Source organism: Bufo gargarizans, chromosome 1 (assembly GCF_014858855.1).
Source record: "Bufo gargarizans isolate SCDJY-AF-19 chromosome 1, ASM1485885v1, whole genome shotgun sequence".
NCBI lineage: Eukaryota > Metazoa > Chordata > Amphibia > Anura > Bufonidae > Bufo > Bufo gargarizans.
In genome coordinates, this window is record NC_058080.1 from 221,826,062 (window position 1) to 221,844,414 (window position 18,353).

General features: G+C 45.3%; 1 protein-coding gene across 2 annotated transcripts; it reads left to right on the plus strand.

Annotated features, from left to right (window-relative positions):
- Positions 1–1,471: 1,471 nt before the first annotated feature.
- On the plus strand, positions 1,472–18,043 carry GAR1 (GAR1 ribonucleoprotein). 2 transcript variants are annotated; one of them, XM_044306624.1, is made up of 7 exons: positions 1,472–1,584; positions 5,685–5,896; positions 7,126–7,280; positions 9,821–9,880; positions 13,217–13,376; positions 14,074–14,166; positions 17,689–18,043. In XM_044306624.1, the coding sequence occupies exons 2-7, from the start codon at positions 5,686–5,688 to the stop codon at positions 17,697–17,699; spliced, it is 690 nt and encodes a 229-aa protein (XP_044162559.1). In that variant the 5' UTR covers positions 1,472–1,584; position 5,685; the 3' UTR covers positions 17,700–18,043. The 2 variants fall into 2 exon arrangements, with proteins under 2 accessions (XP_044162559.1, XP_044162475.1); XM_044306540.1 differs by lacking the exon at positions 1,472–1,584 and having other exon boundaries at positions 5,674–5,896.
- The last annotated feature ends 310 nt before the right edge of the window (positions 18,044–18,353 follow it).

The window sequence follows — 18,353 nt, forward strand, 5'->3', positions numbered from 1 at the left end:
TGTCCCCAGCTCTATGGCCAAAATCTCGGTGACAGGTTCTCTTTAACACAAAGTTTTTATTAAAAACAGTAAAACCAGAAGATTTCACTTCGACTTGTACAGTAGAAAATATATATATGAATAAATATCAGGTACAGAGAACATACTGAAAACCTGTTGTATTCAGTAAAACATGTCACATACAATAGCAGCCTGCATACCAAATTACACAGCACCCCCTCCCCCAGCACACAATATTACACGGCAACCTCCCCCTTGCACACAATATTACACGGCACCCCCCCTGCACACAATATTACACGGCCCCCCTTCACACAATATTACACGGCACCCCCCCTGCACACAATATTACACGGCACCCCCCCTGCACACAATATTACACGGCACCCCCCCCCTGCACACAATATTACACGGCACCCCCCCCTGCACACAATATTACACGGCACCCCCCCCTGCACACAATATTACACGGCACCCCCCCCTGCACACAATATTACACGGCACCCCCCCCTGCACACAATATTACACGGCACCCCCCTCCCTGCACACAATATTACACGGCACCCCCCCTGCACACAATATTACACGGCACCCCCCTGCACACAATATTACACGGACACCCCCCCTGCACACAATATTACACGGCACCCCCCCTGCACACAATATTACACGGCACCCCCCCTGAACACAATATTACACGGCACCCCCCCTGCACACAATATTACACGGCACCCCTGCATACGATATTACACGGCCCCCCTGCATACGATATTACACGGCCCCCCTGCATACGATATTACACGACCCCCCTGCATACAATATTACACGGCACCCCCTCTGCACACAATATTACACGGCACCCCCCCTGCACACAATATTACACGGCACCCCTGCATACGATATTACACGGCCCCCCTGCATACGATATTACACGGCACCCCTGCATACGATATTACACGGCACCCCTGCATACGATATTACACGGCACCCCTGCATACGATATTACACGGCACCCCTGCATACGATATTACACGGCCCCCCTGCATACGATATTACACGACCCCCCTGCATACAATATTACACGGCACCCCCTCTGCACACAATATTACACGGCACCCCCTCTGCACACAACTTGGGCTGCAGCTACTGACTATTTTTGCAATCGAGTACTCTAATAACAAAAAACTAATTAAAAGAACGTTTTTCTTTATAACCCCCGTGCCATCAGCACTCTATCAGCTGCCCACAATATTACATGGCCCCCGCCTCTGCATACAGTTCCCCTCCCCACGTCCACAGCACACACATGCACCTCCAGCACTGACAGCCACTCCTCCCCTAACAGCCATCAGTGACCTGCTCTACAAACTGCCTGAGCGAGCAGCTTCCGACTATGGTATGCTAATTCATTTAGTCACGTGACAAGAGTGTGTCACGTGACACAGTGACGTCAGGCGGTCCGTTTCCCGCATGGAGTTTAGCCACTACCATTCCCCTCGTCTCATGTCGGTGACGTCATCAGAGGGCGCCGGATGAGCCTACCCTAGCCCCACGTGTAGTGGAGAAGAGCGAGTCGCGATACAGGTATGTGATACTCTAGGTGCCAGGCAGTGCCCACATGCCGCTCCTGGTTGCACACTCCCATTTGTATGTGCTTTGTATGGAGGACTGGAAGGGTTGTGTGGTCCACAGATCAGCAAACCACGTTTACCAGTCATGTGCATGCCCCCTACAGCGCGGACCTGCTGTCTTCAATGGGTCTGTGCTCTGCGTGTTGTGGCCAAGTCTAGGACATGTCCCATCTTTTAAAGCATGGTTGCGGAAGCTTCAGTGTGCCTTCACATCCATGTCTCCGCTCAGTAAAAGATAGCTGCAACATGTGGAGCACAGACCCGTGGGAGTCATCGGGTCCACACCGGGATGTGGCATGCCCACGGCTGGTAAACGTGGTTTTTGGGCATAGTGTGAAGTGGCTACAATCCACGTATGCTTTGTAAACCTAGATGCCTCTATATATTTTATATAACATTAAAGGGGTTGTCCACTCCTTTTATATTAATAATGTGACGTCTCCGACACCTGCTGATCAGCTCTTGGGGATTGGCCTTAGCACCAGAACTGCATCCATTGTGTAGTGAACGTTACTGGTTACTGCAGCGCTGCTCCCAATCGCCCCAAAGTCCAGTACACAATAGAAGGCGGTCTTTTCCTGAACAGCTGGTTGGTTGGAGTTGTGGGGTGTCCCTGCCGATCAGGTATTGATGGCCTATCCAGAGGGTTTGAGGCAGATTTGCTTGCAGGTTTTTCAACCAAAGCCAGAAGCGGATTCTACAGGAAGAATTATACCGTATGGCCTTCCGTTAGGCCTCCTGCCACATGTGTTTTGGGGTCCACAAACTTCAGATACCGGCCATCTGCATGCCTCCATTCCCCCCCTTCTGTTAAAATGTCTTATCCTTGTCCGCAAAATGGATATTGGACATGTTCTATCTTTTTTGCAAGACGATGGCACGGACATACCGATGTGGACAGCATATAGTGTGCTGTTTGCATTTTTTGTGTCCCCATTGAAATGAATGGCTCCGCAGAACACAAATACGGTCTTGTGCCTGAGGCCTTATCTCCATTTCCTTTAAAATCCATTCCTGGCTTTGGTTGAAAAACCTGTAGGCGAATGTGCCTCAAACTTCTCCAAAAAAGTCAGTGTAAACCTACCTTCTAGATCCCCACACGTGACTTCGGCTTTCAGGTTTTGTTACTAGTAAACAAAACACCAGAATAAGCACAAACATGCTTTTTTTTTTTTTTGCTGCTTTTTGTGTGACCATTTTCCTTTTTTTTTGTCAAACAGTGTGGTTTTCCGCTAGTATTGTCTTTATGGCATTTTTCCACATAGAGAAGGTGATGTGAAAACGCCTGAAACAACACAAAATGCTAAGCTAATTCCGTTCACATATGCATTTTTAAGCAGACGAACAGCCTGCCATAGTTTACCCATCCGGCTAAAGCTGTGCACTCCCAGATCACTATTGACTATAATGGGATCTGCCCACTTTCCAGCATAAATGGCAGGTTTCTGCCAGACAAAAAGTTGTGTTTTCATGACTTCTGGGAAGTTGATGGATCCCATTATAGTCAATGGGTATCTGGGTGTGCACAGCATTATCCAGGTAGGCTGGATGCATTGAATGCAAGCAGACTATTACTCTGCTGGAACAGCCTGCCAGATGTGTAAACTCAGATGTCAGTGTGTCCTGTGTTTCATATTTCCTATAGACCTTAAGAGCGGCTAAAAACGGCAATGAAAACCTGTGTAAAAACAGCCTTTAGACCACTTTCACACAGTCAGTATTTGTAAGCCAGGTACAGGAGTCCAAAACACAGAAGAGGCTCAAATCTTCCCATTATACTTTCCCTCTGTAGGTTCGGGTCACAAATACTGATACAAAATGATCGTATGAAAGTGACTTATGCGCTGTAAATTAGCGGTGTGACGTCTGTAGTGTAATTTGACCTGCGGTGTGGATTGAAAGTGTTTTAATAGTGCTGACTATTGAGCCACAGCTGCAGTCCAAAGGAATGCCTGAGGTGTTATGCCTTCTTGTGGATGGCAGTTGGCATCCAGTAGTTAAGACTCAGTGGCACTATGATACATTGCAATGCAGAGGGTGAAATCTGCAGCGGAAATTCCGCAACATGTGGCCGTACCCTTAAAGGAGTTATCCATCCCCCCCCCCCCCCCCCCAAAAAAAAAAAGAACCCACATATTTGCCAATATGCTGGGTCCCCGCTGCAGCTTCTCCCGGTGCACGGATGAAAACATCCGGTGTCGGGGAGAAGCAGCCAATTGCAGGCGGGGACGGGAACGAGCCTCCCTAGCATCACCCACGATACTAAGGAGGCTCGTCCCCGCCTGCCATTAGCTGCACCCTACACCCCGAAACCGGATGTTTTCATCTGGGCACGGGGAGAAGCGTCAGCGGCGGTGCGGGGACCAGGATTGACCTGGGTAACTATATTCAGCGTGGGGGGCCTGGCATATGGTGGAGGCTTTTTTTTTTTTTTTTTAGGATTGGGTAACCCCTTTAAAGAGGACCTGTCACCACTCCTGACATGTCTGTTTGAGTAGCCACTTACATTCCCCATGTAATAACTAATCTGGAGAATCATTCTATAATTCTGTGTTAGGCTATTATTCTCTTATTTCTGTTATAAGGATAAAGATACAGGTGGGTGTTCCCAGTGCTAGACTGTGCACGGACACCCTCCCCAATTGGTAACTCCCATCTGTACCTTTATCCATAAACCTCTAGTAAGAATAGAAGAAGAATGGCAAAACATAGTCCTAAAAGAAATGTTCCAGACTTATAATTTCATGTGATATACAATTCTTTACTACAGCAGACATGTCAGGAATGGCGACAGAGCCTCTTTAAAAGGAACCTGTCAGCTGTACTATGCTTCCCTCACTGAGGGCATAGTGTGGCGGCAGACCTGATCTCCCTCGCAGTGGTGCGGGGTCCAGCATCTCCGTGCCCTGTAGGTGATGGATGCCGCAGGGATAGTGATCACGGTGATCTTTGGTTGGCTGTGAATCCTGGTAATAGAACAGGGGGGACAAATTAGAAGCCATCCTAAAAATCTCGCTTGGTAGAATTTTCTTATCACCACACCTTGTTTTTAGTAGCAATACAGTGAGGGTGCATTGTGTTATAGATGGCTCAGTACTCGGGGCCGTCTCCCACAATCACTTCAAAAACATACGTCCTTCATGCTTATAGAGGGCATCTTATAGCACCGCAAGGGATCGGGCCACATCTGCGGTCAGGGAGAGTAGGGACAACCATTCATTATTGGCTGGTGTCACACAAGTTATTAATGGCAGTTTTGGTGCATTTTTTGCCACGTTTTTAGGCAAACACCAGTCCAAGATGTTGCTTGAAAGTCTATGGGAAATATTAAACACAGGACAACGGGGTGTTTTTCAATAGCAATACTTAAAGTGCTGAAATACACTGAAAAATGCCTTTCAAAAACACTACAAAAACACCAATTGAGGCCTGGAACAAACTCTGGCTTATTTTTAAAAGATGATTTTCTTCATGGAGCAACCTGATAATTCTTTGTGGGCAGTTTCTTCTGACCTGGTGATGACTAGCTACAAGGTTGCACTGAGATATACGATTTGTATAGTTGCAGAATTGCTCTTAAAAGTGAGCCTTGACTCCATAAACCACCTCCACCCCACTGGATAGGGGATGACTATTAGATCAGTGGATGTCCCCACTGATTACAAGAGCGGGGGCCCTGTATTTCCAATAAGAATGGAGCACTAAGTTGAGCATATGCACTGCTGCTCCATGCATTCTCTATGGGACTGCCACAGATAAGGGTACAAGAGCTTAGAATGGCAGTACGCATGCTCGGGGGTCTGGGGCTCTCATGTGGAGAGAGTATAACTTAATTTAACGGGAAACCCCCTTTGATACAAATGGCTTTCCTGATTTCAGGGAATTTGCTTCTCTGACTGCTGCAGATCACGTACATTTCCAATAGCGTAAGTATATTAGAGAATGGCGCAGGAGAAGAGCTGGAGAGCCCCCAGACAGATCGATTCAGGCACTATACTTATTGTTTAATTCATTTTTCTAATTAATGTCTTTGTTCCCCTCTATGTTGTTTAGGATGTCCTTTGGCGGAAGAGGAGGCTTTAATCGGGGAGGAGGTGGCAGAGGTGGTGGTGGTGGGTGGGGAGGAAGAGGAGGTGGAGGAGGACGTGGTTTTGGAGGAGGAGGAGGAGGACGTGGATTTGGCGGAAGAGGTGGATTTGGCGGAAGAGGTGGATTTGGTGGTGGAAGAGGAGGCTATGACCAGGGACCACCAGAGTATGTTGTTGGTATGTTGTATTACAATTATTATAAAACTTTTAACGTTAAAATATTTTAACATGAAGCCACTGTATCGTCTGTACTTTCATTGGTGTTTCTTTGGCCTTGGCAAAGCTTAATCATCAGCATGCTCCTTGAAATGCTTGTGATTTGCTACAGTGAATCCATTTTGTATTAGAACACAAAAAGCTAACCAGTGAGCACGGTACCATTTAAAGGGATTGTCAAGTACATACATGCTGGGAGCGCTTTAAAATATTAAAATAACCTCTGCACACCCATGTAAGCTGTTGCAGCTCCTATCTCCTTTTACTTCTAAGCAACTGATCAGGTGCCATTTAAACATTTCTGAGGCTAATGATTGGCTGCCCCACAGTTAATGGGCACGTGAGCGATGGCTTAAATGGGCGAATATTGGTTATTTTAATTACACTTGTTGACAAAAAATAACGTGCCAAGAAAAATTTGTTGGAGTTGAATGGAGCTTTCGTTGTGTGACTGTAATAATAATATATGTAAGTCATTAAAATTTTAGAGCTAGGATAATTTTATTAAGGAAAGTTGTACGATGGAAGGGAGGCTGTAGTACCTGTTGGGCCACCTCTAGCCTGGATCGAAGTTGGGCATGGAGGCTTATAGGTTCTGTATGGTATCCTGTGGCACATTTGCCCACAGATGTTACAGCTGGGCCTGTAGATCATGCACATGTAGATTGCTGGCATCCCAGCTGGTCCTATATATTCTCGATTGGCGATAAATCTGGAGAGCGTGCAGGCCAAGAAAGTGTTGCAATCTGGCTGAAATTTTCCTGGGAAACCCTAAGGCCTCGTGCATCCGGCTCGCAAACAGCTAGTCTCCAATATGTAGGCACCAGTGATGGCCAGTTCGCCGTGTTAGCCAGCGAACACATGCGAGCTGCCATCTTAACTGACAAGTCCGGCGAGGCACAGGTAAGTCCTTGCCTGTGCCTGTGCGCGAGCCGGTCTGAAATGATGGCAGATCACATGTGTTCGCGGACGAACGCGGCAAACTGGCCATCACTGGTGGTCACCGGCTGTGTGCTCCCTGCATCACGGATGCGGACCCATTTGCTTTGAGAGGTTCAGAATGTTGCGGCCATGTTGCTACCTTGTAAAGCCAGCCTTGGGCTCCATGGTCTAGTTAATTTGACCTCCCTTCAGCAGTGATCACAGATTGGTCGACCTTCAGAACACTAATAATTGTGTTAATGTTGCAGAGGTGGGCGAGTTCATGCATCCTTGTGAAGACGACGTGGTGTGTAAATGTGTCACTGAAGAAAACAAAGTGCCGTACTTCAACGCTCCCATTTATCTGCAAAACAAAGAGCAGATTGGAAAAGTGGATGAAATATTTGGGCAGTTGAGAGACTTTGTATCCTTTCTAATCTTATTTTCCATATCATTTGACTAGCATTACAATATGTTATGGAAGGGGAAAACAAAATCAGGCACCCCTCTTGACTCTTATGTATTACGGTTTTGGCAAATGTATCTTATTCATTGTGTTTTGAAAAGTTATCCTAGGTTCCAGCATGTCATCTGTGTCCATCGCATGTCCAGAACAATGTATTATGAAGTTGTGACCCTAAAAATCCTGAGGAATTGAAACTGAAAGTGGGAGATTTATCATATGGGGAATCTTTAAAGCGAACCTTTCACCTCAATTTCACTTTAGAAACTAGCAACAGTACCTTATAGATCATCTTCAGTGTGTTCTTATACATTCTTATGCCGCTTTCATGCGCTGTATATGCCTGAAAAAATCGTCTTATAAAGTTATCATTTCCTGCTCCAACAGTCAGGCTAGAAGTCAAGGGGGTAGCCCTTCCCTCACCTCTGGCTGTACCTCCCCTGCCCTAACCCCGCCTCTATGCACTGTAATTGACAGCCGGCTCAGTCGCCGGGACCGCGCTTGTCAAGGCTGCGCATGCGCCGTCCTCCTCATTCGCCGCGCGATCCTGTAACTGAATTACAGGATCGCGCTTGAGTCTGCGCGATAGACAGGATCGAGCGGCGAATGAGGAGGACGGTGCATGCGCAGCCTTGACATTCTGTATGGGCAGGCAGCGCGCAGCCTTGACATTCTGTATGGGCAGGCAGCGCGCAGCCTTGACATTCTGTATGGGCAGGCAGCGCGCAGCCTTGACATTCTGTATGGGCAGGCAGCGCGCAGCCTTGACATTCTGTATGGGCAGGCAGCGCGCAGCCTTGACATTCTGTATGGGCAGGCAGCGCGCAGCCTTGACATTCTGTATGGGCAGGCAGCGCGCAGCCTTGACATTCTGTATGGGCAGGCAGCGCGCAGCCTTGACATTCTGTATGGGCAGGCAGCGCGCAGCCTTGACATTCTGTATGGGCAGGCAGCGGGTTACAAGAGTCACTATACTGTATGGGACAACAACTTGTAACTCTTCCCCCCCCCTCTTGTGGCCCACATACATTAATGTCTTGATACTCCTGTATGGGGGCAACAGGGAGACATTATACTGTATGAGGCTATTATACTGATGGGACTCATGGTGACCTGTATATTGTTCCCTAATGCCTGCTATGAGAGATCAAGTGCCATCACCATGCAGTGCAGCTTGCAGGCAGGGCCAGGGCCACAGAAGACCTAGATGGACAGTATCGCCTTTACTTATGACACCCGGGCTGTTAGGGTCTCTCACTCCTCTTCTCCCATCTTGGCTGGGACATGGACTGCTTACTGACTTTGCCCGCCTCACTCCTGTGCTCGGCCACTGGGCGGAGACTTTAATATGAGAGCGAGGAGGAGCAGGGGGGCGGCCGCTGCAGGAACTAATATGTATGGTACGCATTTGCACGATGTAGGGGCAGGCTGACACAGATTTAGGAGCAGTCAGCACACATATGACGACCGCTCCTACGATGTCACAAAATACCTCGTTTAACGGCAATATCGCCATATCACTGTTTCTTAATACCGCGGTATATTGTTGACACTGGTTTACCGCTCAACTCTACCCCCACCCCTATACTGAACTAAGACTGGGACAATTTTTGTAAAAAGTCGGTTGATAAATTTGGCTTAAATCAGCCCGACGGGCTAAACACCCCCACAGCTACTTTTTGGAACTTGAGTGAGTGGCATAAACATGCAAAAAGTTGCAAAGCCTTATTTGGCGACTCTTTGAAGTGAGAATTCTGAAGGGCAGGACTTGAAAACGTCCCTCCAAACTGTATTAGAAACGTTTTTATTGTATAAAAAATATGCTTGAGCGTGAAACTGCCCTGTTCAAGTTATGCACAACAAGGAAGACTCTTGCCTGCTCTCTTACTATACATATCAGCCTGTTTTGGGCCTTAAAGGGGCTGTCTCGCTTTAGCAAGTGGTATCTTGTAGAGAAAAGTAATACAAGACACTAATGTATTGTTACATAGTTAATACGGTTGAAAAAAGACAAACGTCCATCAAGTTCAACCAAGGGATAGGTGGGGACGCAAATCCCAGAATTATTGTGATTGTCCGTATTGCTTCCTTTGCTGGCTGGATTCATTTTTCCATCATGTTATACATTGCTTGTTTCCATGGTTACGACCACCCTGCAATCCAGCAGATGTGGCCGTGCTTTCAGTGTAGTGCTTCTATAGTGTGCAAGCAGGGCCTCCGCTGCTGGATTGCGGGGTGGTCGTAACAATGGATACGAGCAGTGTATAACATGATGGAAAAATGAATCCAGCCAGCAAAGGAAGCAATATGGATAATCGCAATACATTAGTAAGTGCCTTGTATCTATAACTTTCTCTACATGATGCCACTTGCGGAAGCGAGACAACCCCTTTAAGGCCCATAACAGGCTGGTCACAAAGGGGTTGAAACACATTTTGTGCGTGGCACATTTTTAAGCTGTCTACTATTTCATTTATCACTTCCTTAATGACTTATGCAAGTATTTTTCTGTAAAACTCTCTGATAATATGAAAGCTTCATCTTTTAAGAAGTTACAGAAGGTAAGTGTTTCATTTATTGTATGATTCTTTGGCTCCTTAGGTGCTTAGCCCTTAGGATACCAGAGGTTTTTGCGTTTTCATTTTTCTTCCCTATTTTCTGTGAGTCATAACTTTTTTATATTTCCAGTCACATAGCTGTGAGAGGGCTTATTTTTTGCGGGACAAGTTGTACTTTCTAATACCACCCTTAATTATGGCATAAAATGTAGTGGGAAGCGGGGAAAAAAATTCCAAATGGGGTGGAATTGGAACAAAACGCAATCCCACCACCATTTTATGGGTTTTGTTTACGGCAAAACTGACCCATGCCCTTCATTCTCTGGTTCAGTACGAATACAACGATACCTCAACTTTTTTCATTATTTTTTTTTTTATTTTTTTTTTACATCACCATATTCTGACCCCCATAACTTTTTTTTATACTTATGTCTACTGAGCTGTTTAGGGGCTCATTTTTTGCAGGACAATTCATAGTTTTTATAGATACCATTTGAGTGTGCATGACTTTTGGATTACATTTTTGGGGGTAAGAGAAGCAATATGTTTTGAATTTTTTATTTTGACCTATAAGCGATAAAAAAAAATGACAATTTCTTTGCATTTTGCTCATTCTTATGTTGGCCTGCCATCTGGTGGCCAAAAAAAAGAATTGCAGCATTAATGCTCTAGATGTCTTCATAGAGATTCAGAGCATTCATCGCATGTATAGAAGTTCCGATTGGCCGCACGGGGCTTCAGTACTTAACCCGGAAGTGTGCATTCATGTGCCATGATCTCGCTTGATCACGGCATCTAAAGCATTTAATTACCGCGATCGGCATTATTACCAGTTGTGGTAATTAGCCGGAGGTCTCTGCTGTTTAAAACAGCAGAGACTTGCCGGCAATGACGCCCGCTGCACCCATGATCGGGTGTCATGCTTGCACAGTGCTACCAGCGCCGTACATGTACGGCGCTGGTAGCGAAATGGTTAAAGGGAATCTGTCACCAGTGACCCCCACCTGTCTGTTTGTTTGCATAGACACATAGCTGTGGTTCACCTGATTAAAACACAGTTTTTATTTTGTTGATATGAGGTTCTTTTCCTGAGTTATACTTTTTCCTGATGTGCAAATATGGCCTTTTGTGCAATGAGGGCATCAGCGTTGCTCTTGTTGCACCCATGCCCCACTTCTTCCCTCCCTCACTGCCTTGCCACGGCCTGACCCTCTCAATCAAAGCAGTGACGGAGGGGTTGGCCACAGAATGGAGTGGGGCATGGGTGCAACAAGAGCAATGGTGATGCCTTCATTGCACCTAAGGGCACTTTCACACTTGTGTTAGAGGAATCCGGCAGGCAGTTCTGTTGCCGTAACTACCTGCCGGATCTGGAAATCCATATGCAAACGGATACTATTTGTTTCCGGATCCGTCTGACAAATGCATTGAAATACCGGATCCATCTCTCCGGTGTCATCCGGAAAAACGGATCCGGTATTTGTTTTTTTTCTCATTTTTTAAAGGTCTGCGTATCCGGCATTAATACACTTCAATGGAAATCAATGCCGGATCCGTCAATCAGTCGTATTCCGGCATTTTGGCAGGAGAAAATGCTGCCGCATGCTGTGGTGTTTTCTCTAGGCAAATACCGTAAGAGTGACTGAACTGAAGACATCCTGATGCATACTGAACGGATTGCTTTCCCTTCAGAATGCATTGGGATAAAACTGAAGCGTTTTTTTTTTCCGGTATTGAGCTCCTAGGACAGAACTCAGTGCAGGAAAAGAAAATTGCTAGTGTGAAAGTACCCTGATATACAAATTAAGATTTTTTTTTTTTTTTTACTTGAATAGAGCCTCAAATAATCAAAAGAAAAAGAGCCGGTGAACTACAGCTATGTGTATGCAAAAGGTTTCATAGGGAGTCTCTGGTACCGGATGCCCTTTAATACTGCCCTCTAGTTCTTTTCTGCATTACTTATTATTATTTTGGTCTAGATCAATGATGGCTAACCTCTGGCACTCCAGCTGTGGTAAAACTACAACTCCCAAGATGCACACTTGCTTGGCTGTTCTCAGAATTCCACAAAAATGAATGGAGCATGCTGGGAGTCGTAATTTCACCACAGCTGGCGTGCCGGAGGTTAGCCATCACTAGTCTAGGGCTGAACTGGACACAGAGGAGGTAATTTGTTATAGCTCTACACTAGCTTTCTAGTTCTTTAAAATTTGTTGCAAGTTGCAGTTCGCAGCACAATCTGACTTTTTTTTTTTTGTTTTTACCAACACCCTTGCCAAACTGAGCGGGAGGAGGTGGTTTGTGGGCAGACTTCTGCGGGATGACTTATTAAACAATGTGTATAGAATAGGACATGTTCTATCCTTTGTGCGGGGCCGCAGAACAGAAGTGCGGGGACAGACCGCACACCGTGTGCTGTCCGTATCTTCTGTGGCCGCATTGAAATGATCGGGTTCACATCCGACCCTTAAACTTGAAAAATAAGGTCGTGTGAATGGGCCCTTAGTCAGAAGTGTGCTCCATATTTTTTAAGAGGCACAGGATGCTTAATAAATTTGGTTAACTTTTATGTTTGTGCCCCACAAAAGCAAATGTACACTAATTTATGTCATGAATTCTAGTGATTGTCGGGCTGCTATAGCCCCCACAACACATTATTAGTTTTAGTTTTTCTTCTAAGACTTGGCAGAAGCGATGCAAAATTTTAAGTAGCAAAACCGGTGTAGGACTATTATGCCTGAAAACTGCCTCAAGTCACAAAATTCCTCTAAAAGGGGCTGTCTTGCGCCTCCAGTTTGGCCTGAGCTGTGATGTGCGCCCAAGCTTATCAACACTGCTGTGTCATATGCCGCTTGGAGACTTGTTGCTGCTGAGGTCAGTCATTGGCTGCAGTGACGCAAGTGGAAGTTAAAAGGCAGAGACCAAAAATGCAGTGAAGACAGCCCCAGAGCAGAGAATTAATATTTAATATTTATTTTTTATTTTTTTACATAAAATGGGAACAGCCCCTTTAAAGAGGACTGGTCTCCTCTCCTTGCATGTCTCTTTTAATAAATGTAATTGTCCAATCAGTGCTGTGAGTGGCAGTCTGCAGGGACACACCGCGAGCTGGTAACACCCAGTTATACCTTTAGTCATAAAATTGTAGCAGGAATAATAGTGGGGTGGCATAAGAAAAGATGCCGCAGAATGATTACATTGGGAATGGGAGTAGTTACTACAACAGACGTGATCTTTCATGGAAATAGAATTCCATGCTTGTGCTTATTCCATGCTTGTACGATATGCAGTCATGTTTTGTGCTGTTAAATGATTGCACTGCCAATCTTTTTCCTACAGTTCTATATTGACCCGGCAAAGCTGTTGCCATTACAAAGGTTCCTTCCGCGGCCGCCTGGTGAAAAAGGCCCTCCTAGAGGAGGAAGAGGTGGAAGAGGCGGTGGTAGAGGAGGTGGTCGAGGTGGATTTGGCAGAGGTGGATTTGGCAGAGGAGGTGGAGGTTTGTGTCCTTTCGTAGCTTTATGAAATGCTGCTACAGTTTTTTTTACAGACCCTGTAGTACAGGGGTAGTACTGTTGTGAAACTACAACTCCCAACATTCATACTTGCTCTGCTCTTCTAAGAACTCGCATAGAAATGAAAGGGGCATGCTGGGAATTGCAGTTTCACAACAGCTGGAGTGCTGAAGGTTGCTGATCCCTGCTGTAGTATGACGTTTAAAGGGGTTGTCCAAGTTCAGTAGTAAACTGGGCGAAACAGAGGATCAGCCTATAATAAAGAAGTGATGATTATTTACCTGGCAGACGCCTTGCTGCCTCTCTGGTTCTCCAGTCTGGAATCTGTTAACCCTTCTGCAGTTGTGACATTACAACAACGACAATCACTGGCCTCTTCGGTTCACCGCAAGACAAGTGATTGGCTGCAGTGGTCACTTGTTGTCTGTGTGAGATCACTGCTGCAGCCAGGTAAACAGATCCTGCCCCGAAGAATCGGAGCGGCAGCCTGTTATCTGTCAGGTAAATAGTGATCACTTTATTGCAAGTTGATCCTTTATCTAGCCAGAGTTACAACCCCTTTAATTAATCAATACAGCTTTTGTGCTTCTGGCACCAAAAGCTTGGAATACATTTTATTTGTGCAAGTTTGTAGATTAGAGATTTTGTAATATTTTGTGCTGAAATTGTTTTCCCCCTCAGGAGGATTCAGAGGAGGACGTGGAGGATTTGGTGGTGGTGGTGGTGGTGGTTTCAGGGGAGGCAGAGGAGGAGGTGGAGGCCGTGGTTTCAGAGGTTAGTATAAATGTGTGACTCTCTTCCTGATTTGGAATTGTTTACTTTATCTTTTTCAGGGCAAAGCTCATCTTAATGCAATGGTAGCTTTATAGTGGTATGTTCGTACAGCCTACAGTACGTGTTAAAATCTGAATACAGTGGTAGTGGATTAGCCCCATTCAAAAGCCTGATCTGCGTGCGGCTACTGGGCTTCATTTTCCGCTGACAAAAATCTGTGGCCATGTGAGCAGTGACACTAATTCCCATTGAAAACAATGGAATTCGGACGTGTTGCAGTATTTAAGCGGATATTGGTGCATATCACTCACTGCAGACGTGCGAACGTACCCTTAGGGTAAATGCACATGTTCAGGATTTATGTGCGGACAAGCCGCACTGAAATCTGCAGGTGATCGCAGGGAAATCCGTGCGGTCAATCCGCATCAATTGGTGCGGATTTGCATGTGGTTATGGTGCAGATTTTACTGTCCCCATTGAAGTCAATGGAGAAAATCTGGACTGGAAAAATAAATTGATATGCTGCGGATTTTAAAATCCTCGCCGAAGCTCAAAATCCGCATTGTGTGCATGAGAATTTCAAATTCTCATAGAATACAATGTACATGACCAATGGTGCGGATTTTTCGGGCAGCAAATCCGCACTCAATCCTGATCGTGTGCATTTAACCTAAAGGGGAAAACTGTGATACATTGTACTAGTATGTTATGTAAAAGCGTATGATTGCAAATGGAAGGCTATATAAATCTATGCAACCAGTTTGTATTGCTTTAGTGCTTGTGAAATAAAACATTGAAGCATCTATGCAAATAGCCTATAACAATGTCCTGCCACTTTGTGTGTCCAGCTCGTGTACTTGTGTATTACGTAGGCCATGCACACTCCCAACTGTTTTCTTATGGTGAAAAGGGGGAGTTTAAAGGGGTTGTCTGCTTTTTTTCAATTGATGACCTATCAGAATAGGTCATCAATATCAGATTGGTGGGGGTCCGACTCCTGGCACCCCCGCCGATCATCTGTTTGAAGAGAAAGCGGTGATCTTACGAATGTTCATTGTTTACCGTCCATTTCACTTCAGTGGGACAGCTCCTTCCTGTCCCATTGTAGGGAAAGCACCACTTTGTCTTCAAACAGCTGATTGGTAGGGGTGTCAGGGTCGGACCCCCACAGATCAGAATAAAAAAGCAGACAACCTCTTTAACATGCCTTAGCCCTTGTTCTAATTGAAGAGAAGATGCTCCTCATGCATGTATGGCAGAATAAGACTACACACAAGGTTTGTTTGTAGAGGCTAAAGCCTTATGGATATTTACAGGGACCTTGATTTCTCGGATGCGCAAATTTAGATGCCCAGAGTACCTTATTCATGCGCTTATAGGGCTCTGCAAGCAGTTCAGTTCAAGCTGCAGGGGGCGGCCAGGGAAACCTTGACTCGGAGGAGTAAAACACAGGTCTCCTTGACCTGAACAGACATTTCCATACAACTGGAAGAAGATTAAAGGGTTTCTGTCACCAGAATTGACCCTCTCAAAACTGTCTGACATTTGCAATGTGCTAATGTCAGCAGAATCTAACTCTGCTATTTTTAATGATAGCCCCCTTACGGCACAATTCTTACTTTTGTAATGTGCAAATTAGCCTCTGGGAGCGGGGGGCGCGTTGCTCCTACTCCTAGAGGCTCTGTTCTCCCACCTCATTCCAAGCCCTGCCGTCCTTGATTGACAGGCCAGTGTTCGTCTTCTCCTGCCGGCCCTGTGTTCTGGGTAAGTCTCGCGCCTGCGCAGTGCCGTTCAATCAGCACACAGGGTCGGCAGAAGACTAACGCTGGCCTAATCAAGGACAGCAGGGCGTGGAATGAGGTGGGAGAACAGAGCCTCTAGGAGCAGAAGCAACGCTCCCCACCCCCACCCCCTCCCCTCTTCTCCTAGAGGCTAATTAGCATATTACAAAAGTAAAAATTGTGCTGTAAGGGGGCCATCAATAAACATAAAAATAGCAGAGTTAGATTCTGCTGATATTAGCACATCGCTAATGTCAGACAGTTTTAAGAGGGTCAATTCTGGTGACAGAAACCCTTTTTTAAAATTGCATTTTCAGTGCATTTACTAGTTAGATTTACGCAGCAAGAACAGCTTCCAGTGCTTCATAAGTGCATGAATAAGGTACCGTGGGCAGTTTAAATTGCATATCTGAGGTGTCAAGTTCCCTTTAAATAAGGCTTTTGCCTCTGCATGTCACCATGCGCATTAGAAGACTTTGGAGTGCAGAAGTGAAGCAGGAAAAATCTTACGACATTCTTTAAATGTACCTTCATATAACACATCCAAGGTTTTGTGCTTTGTTTGCTTACAACATATATGCATTTTCTCAGACTGTGGGTGAAATTTATCATAGCCCGGTGGAGTACGCAAGGCTAGGATACCCGTGCACGCTGCCGAATACGGCGCCTACGGTAATTTATGACCTGGCATATGCCTCGTCATAAATTAGGTGCAGCATCTGGCAATCTGTGTGCCTCAATCGAAATCTACGCCAGTCCCAGGCGTAGAAGATGGTAAAGTAGCGAGGCTGAAATTTTTGCGCAAGTGGCATTTAAAAAGTTGCAAATTTTTTACTATGACCACCCTATATTTATATAGTTTGTAGTAAAACTGCCTACAGCATATCTCATTTATGCTCTGTCAGACTATTTCAGTGTTTTATAACCAACATGATGGCCTTTGTTTTAGAAAAAAAAAGGAATAGGTTATCAGCAATACAGTTGGGCGCTGTCTTTGTCGACCCCTTCTTGTAGAGTAGTTTAAGTGCCATGCTGAAAACTACATATCCCGCAAAGACTGTACCATAGCTTCATCCCTTTGCTCATAGTTCTGTTCATCCATCAAAGAGGTTATTGCAAGTCCGTCCCCCCCCCCCCCCACAAAAAAAAATGTTTTATTGAAATATAGTGCAGTAATATGCGTGCTCGCGTGAACCCAGCTAAAGGGAATTGGGAACACACATGCTTCATCCGGAGCATGCACACGTGTGTCGGCCGCATCTCCTGGCCCAAGCTTATTACATCATGGTGATTTATGATGCAGTGAGCTCCTGCAGGTCTGTTGTAAGTTAGGCTCAGATGAGCTGCTATCAATCTGAGAGAGGCAGCCGACATATGGGCCATGTTTTCTGGACTGTACATGATCACATGCATGCGGCCTTCAGAACAGTGCAGGCTACAGCCCCCTAAATGGCATGTCATTGATGAGCTGTACATTACGGGCCTGTGATTTAGGGCCAGGCACATGTGATGTGTACAACATGTCATCACAGCAGGAACTAAACATTGCTGATCACATAACCCACCAGCGAAACAAAACTTTTAGTACTGTAAGTACATGACCGTGTTACTGTAATGCCTGCATGAAGTATAGTGATACATGAAGTGTTAGTGCTGGAAAACCCCTTTAGGTTTCCTTTTTTGTGTAGGGTTTTTATTTTTTCTTCTACTAAATACTACCTTTTTTTCTGCCTGTATGAAGGAGGCCGGTGATGAGCCATGTGAAACCAGCGGTGGTTGATTATCTTATGGTTAGAGAAGAGACCTTCACTTTCTTTTTGCTATGGGACTAATTCAATGAGACCACGTGAGAGAGATGAGCGACTCCAAGCAATACTTACTGCTACAGAACATGTAGTCAATAAGGGACACTCTGAACATCAGTCATGTTTATAACTAAAGCCGCCTTAGTTGGCATATTGTCATTTCACATTTTAGAAGAATTGTGGTAAGAAATGTTTTCAGTAATTAAAGCGTGTACACTTTTTAATGTTGTACTATTGTAAATAGGAATCTGTATTACTTCAACATGCTAGGACAATAAATTTTCTACCACATCTTTTGTCTCATTTATATATTGAATGTATTACCTATGCATAGCATTTAGGTGATAAATATTGGATCACAAGAGTCCATCCACTGGGACCCCAGCAATCCTGAGAACGGGGGGTCGTGAATACCTACTCTGAATGGATCAGTGTCTGCAACAGTCCCATAGACTTGAATAGAGTGGTGAACAGGTATGCATTGCCACTGTATTCAGAGATCTTGACGTTATCATGTAGCTTGCAAAAAAGTGATGCTTTTCTTGCATTAACTGACATACAGTAACTACTTGTTTTTAAGTTTTATATTATTAGTTTCTAT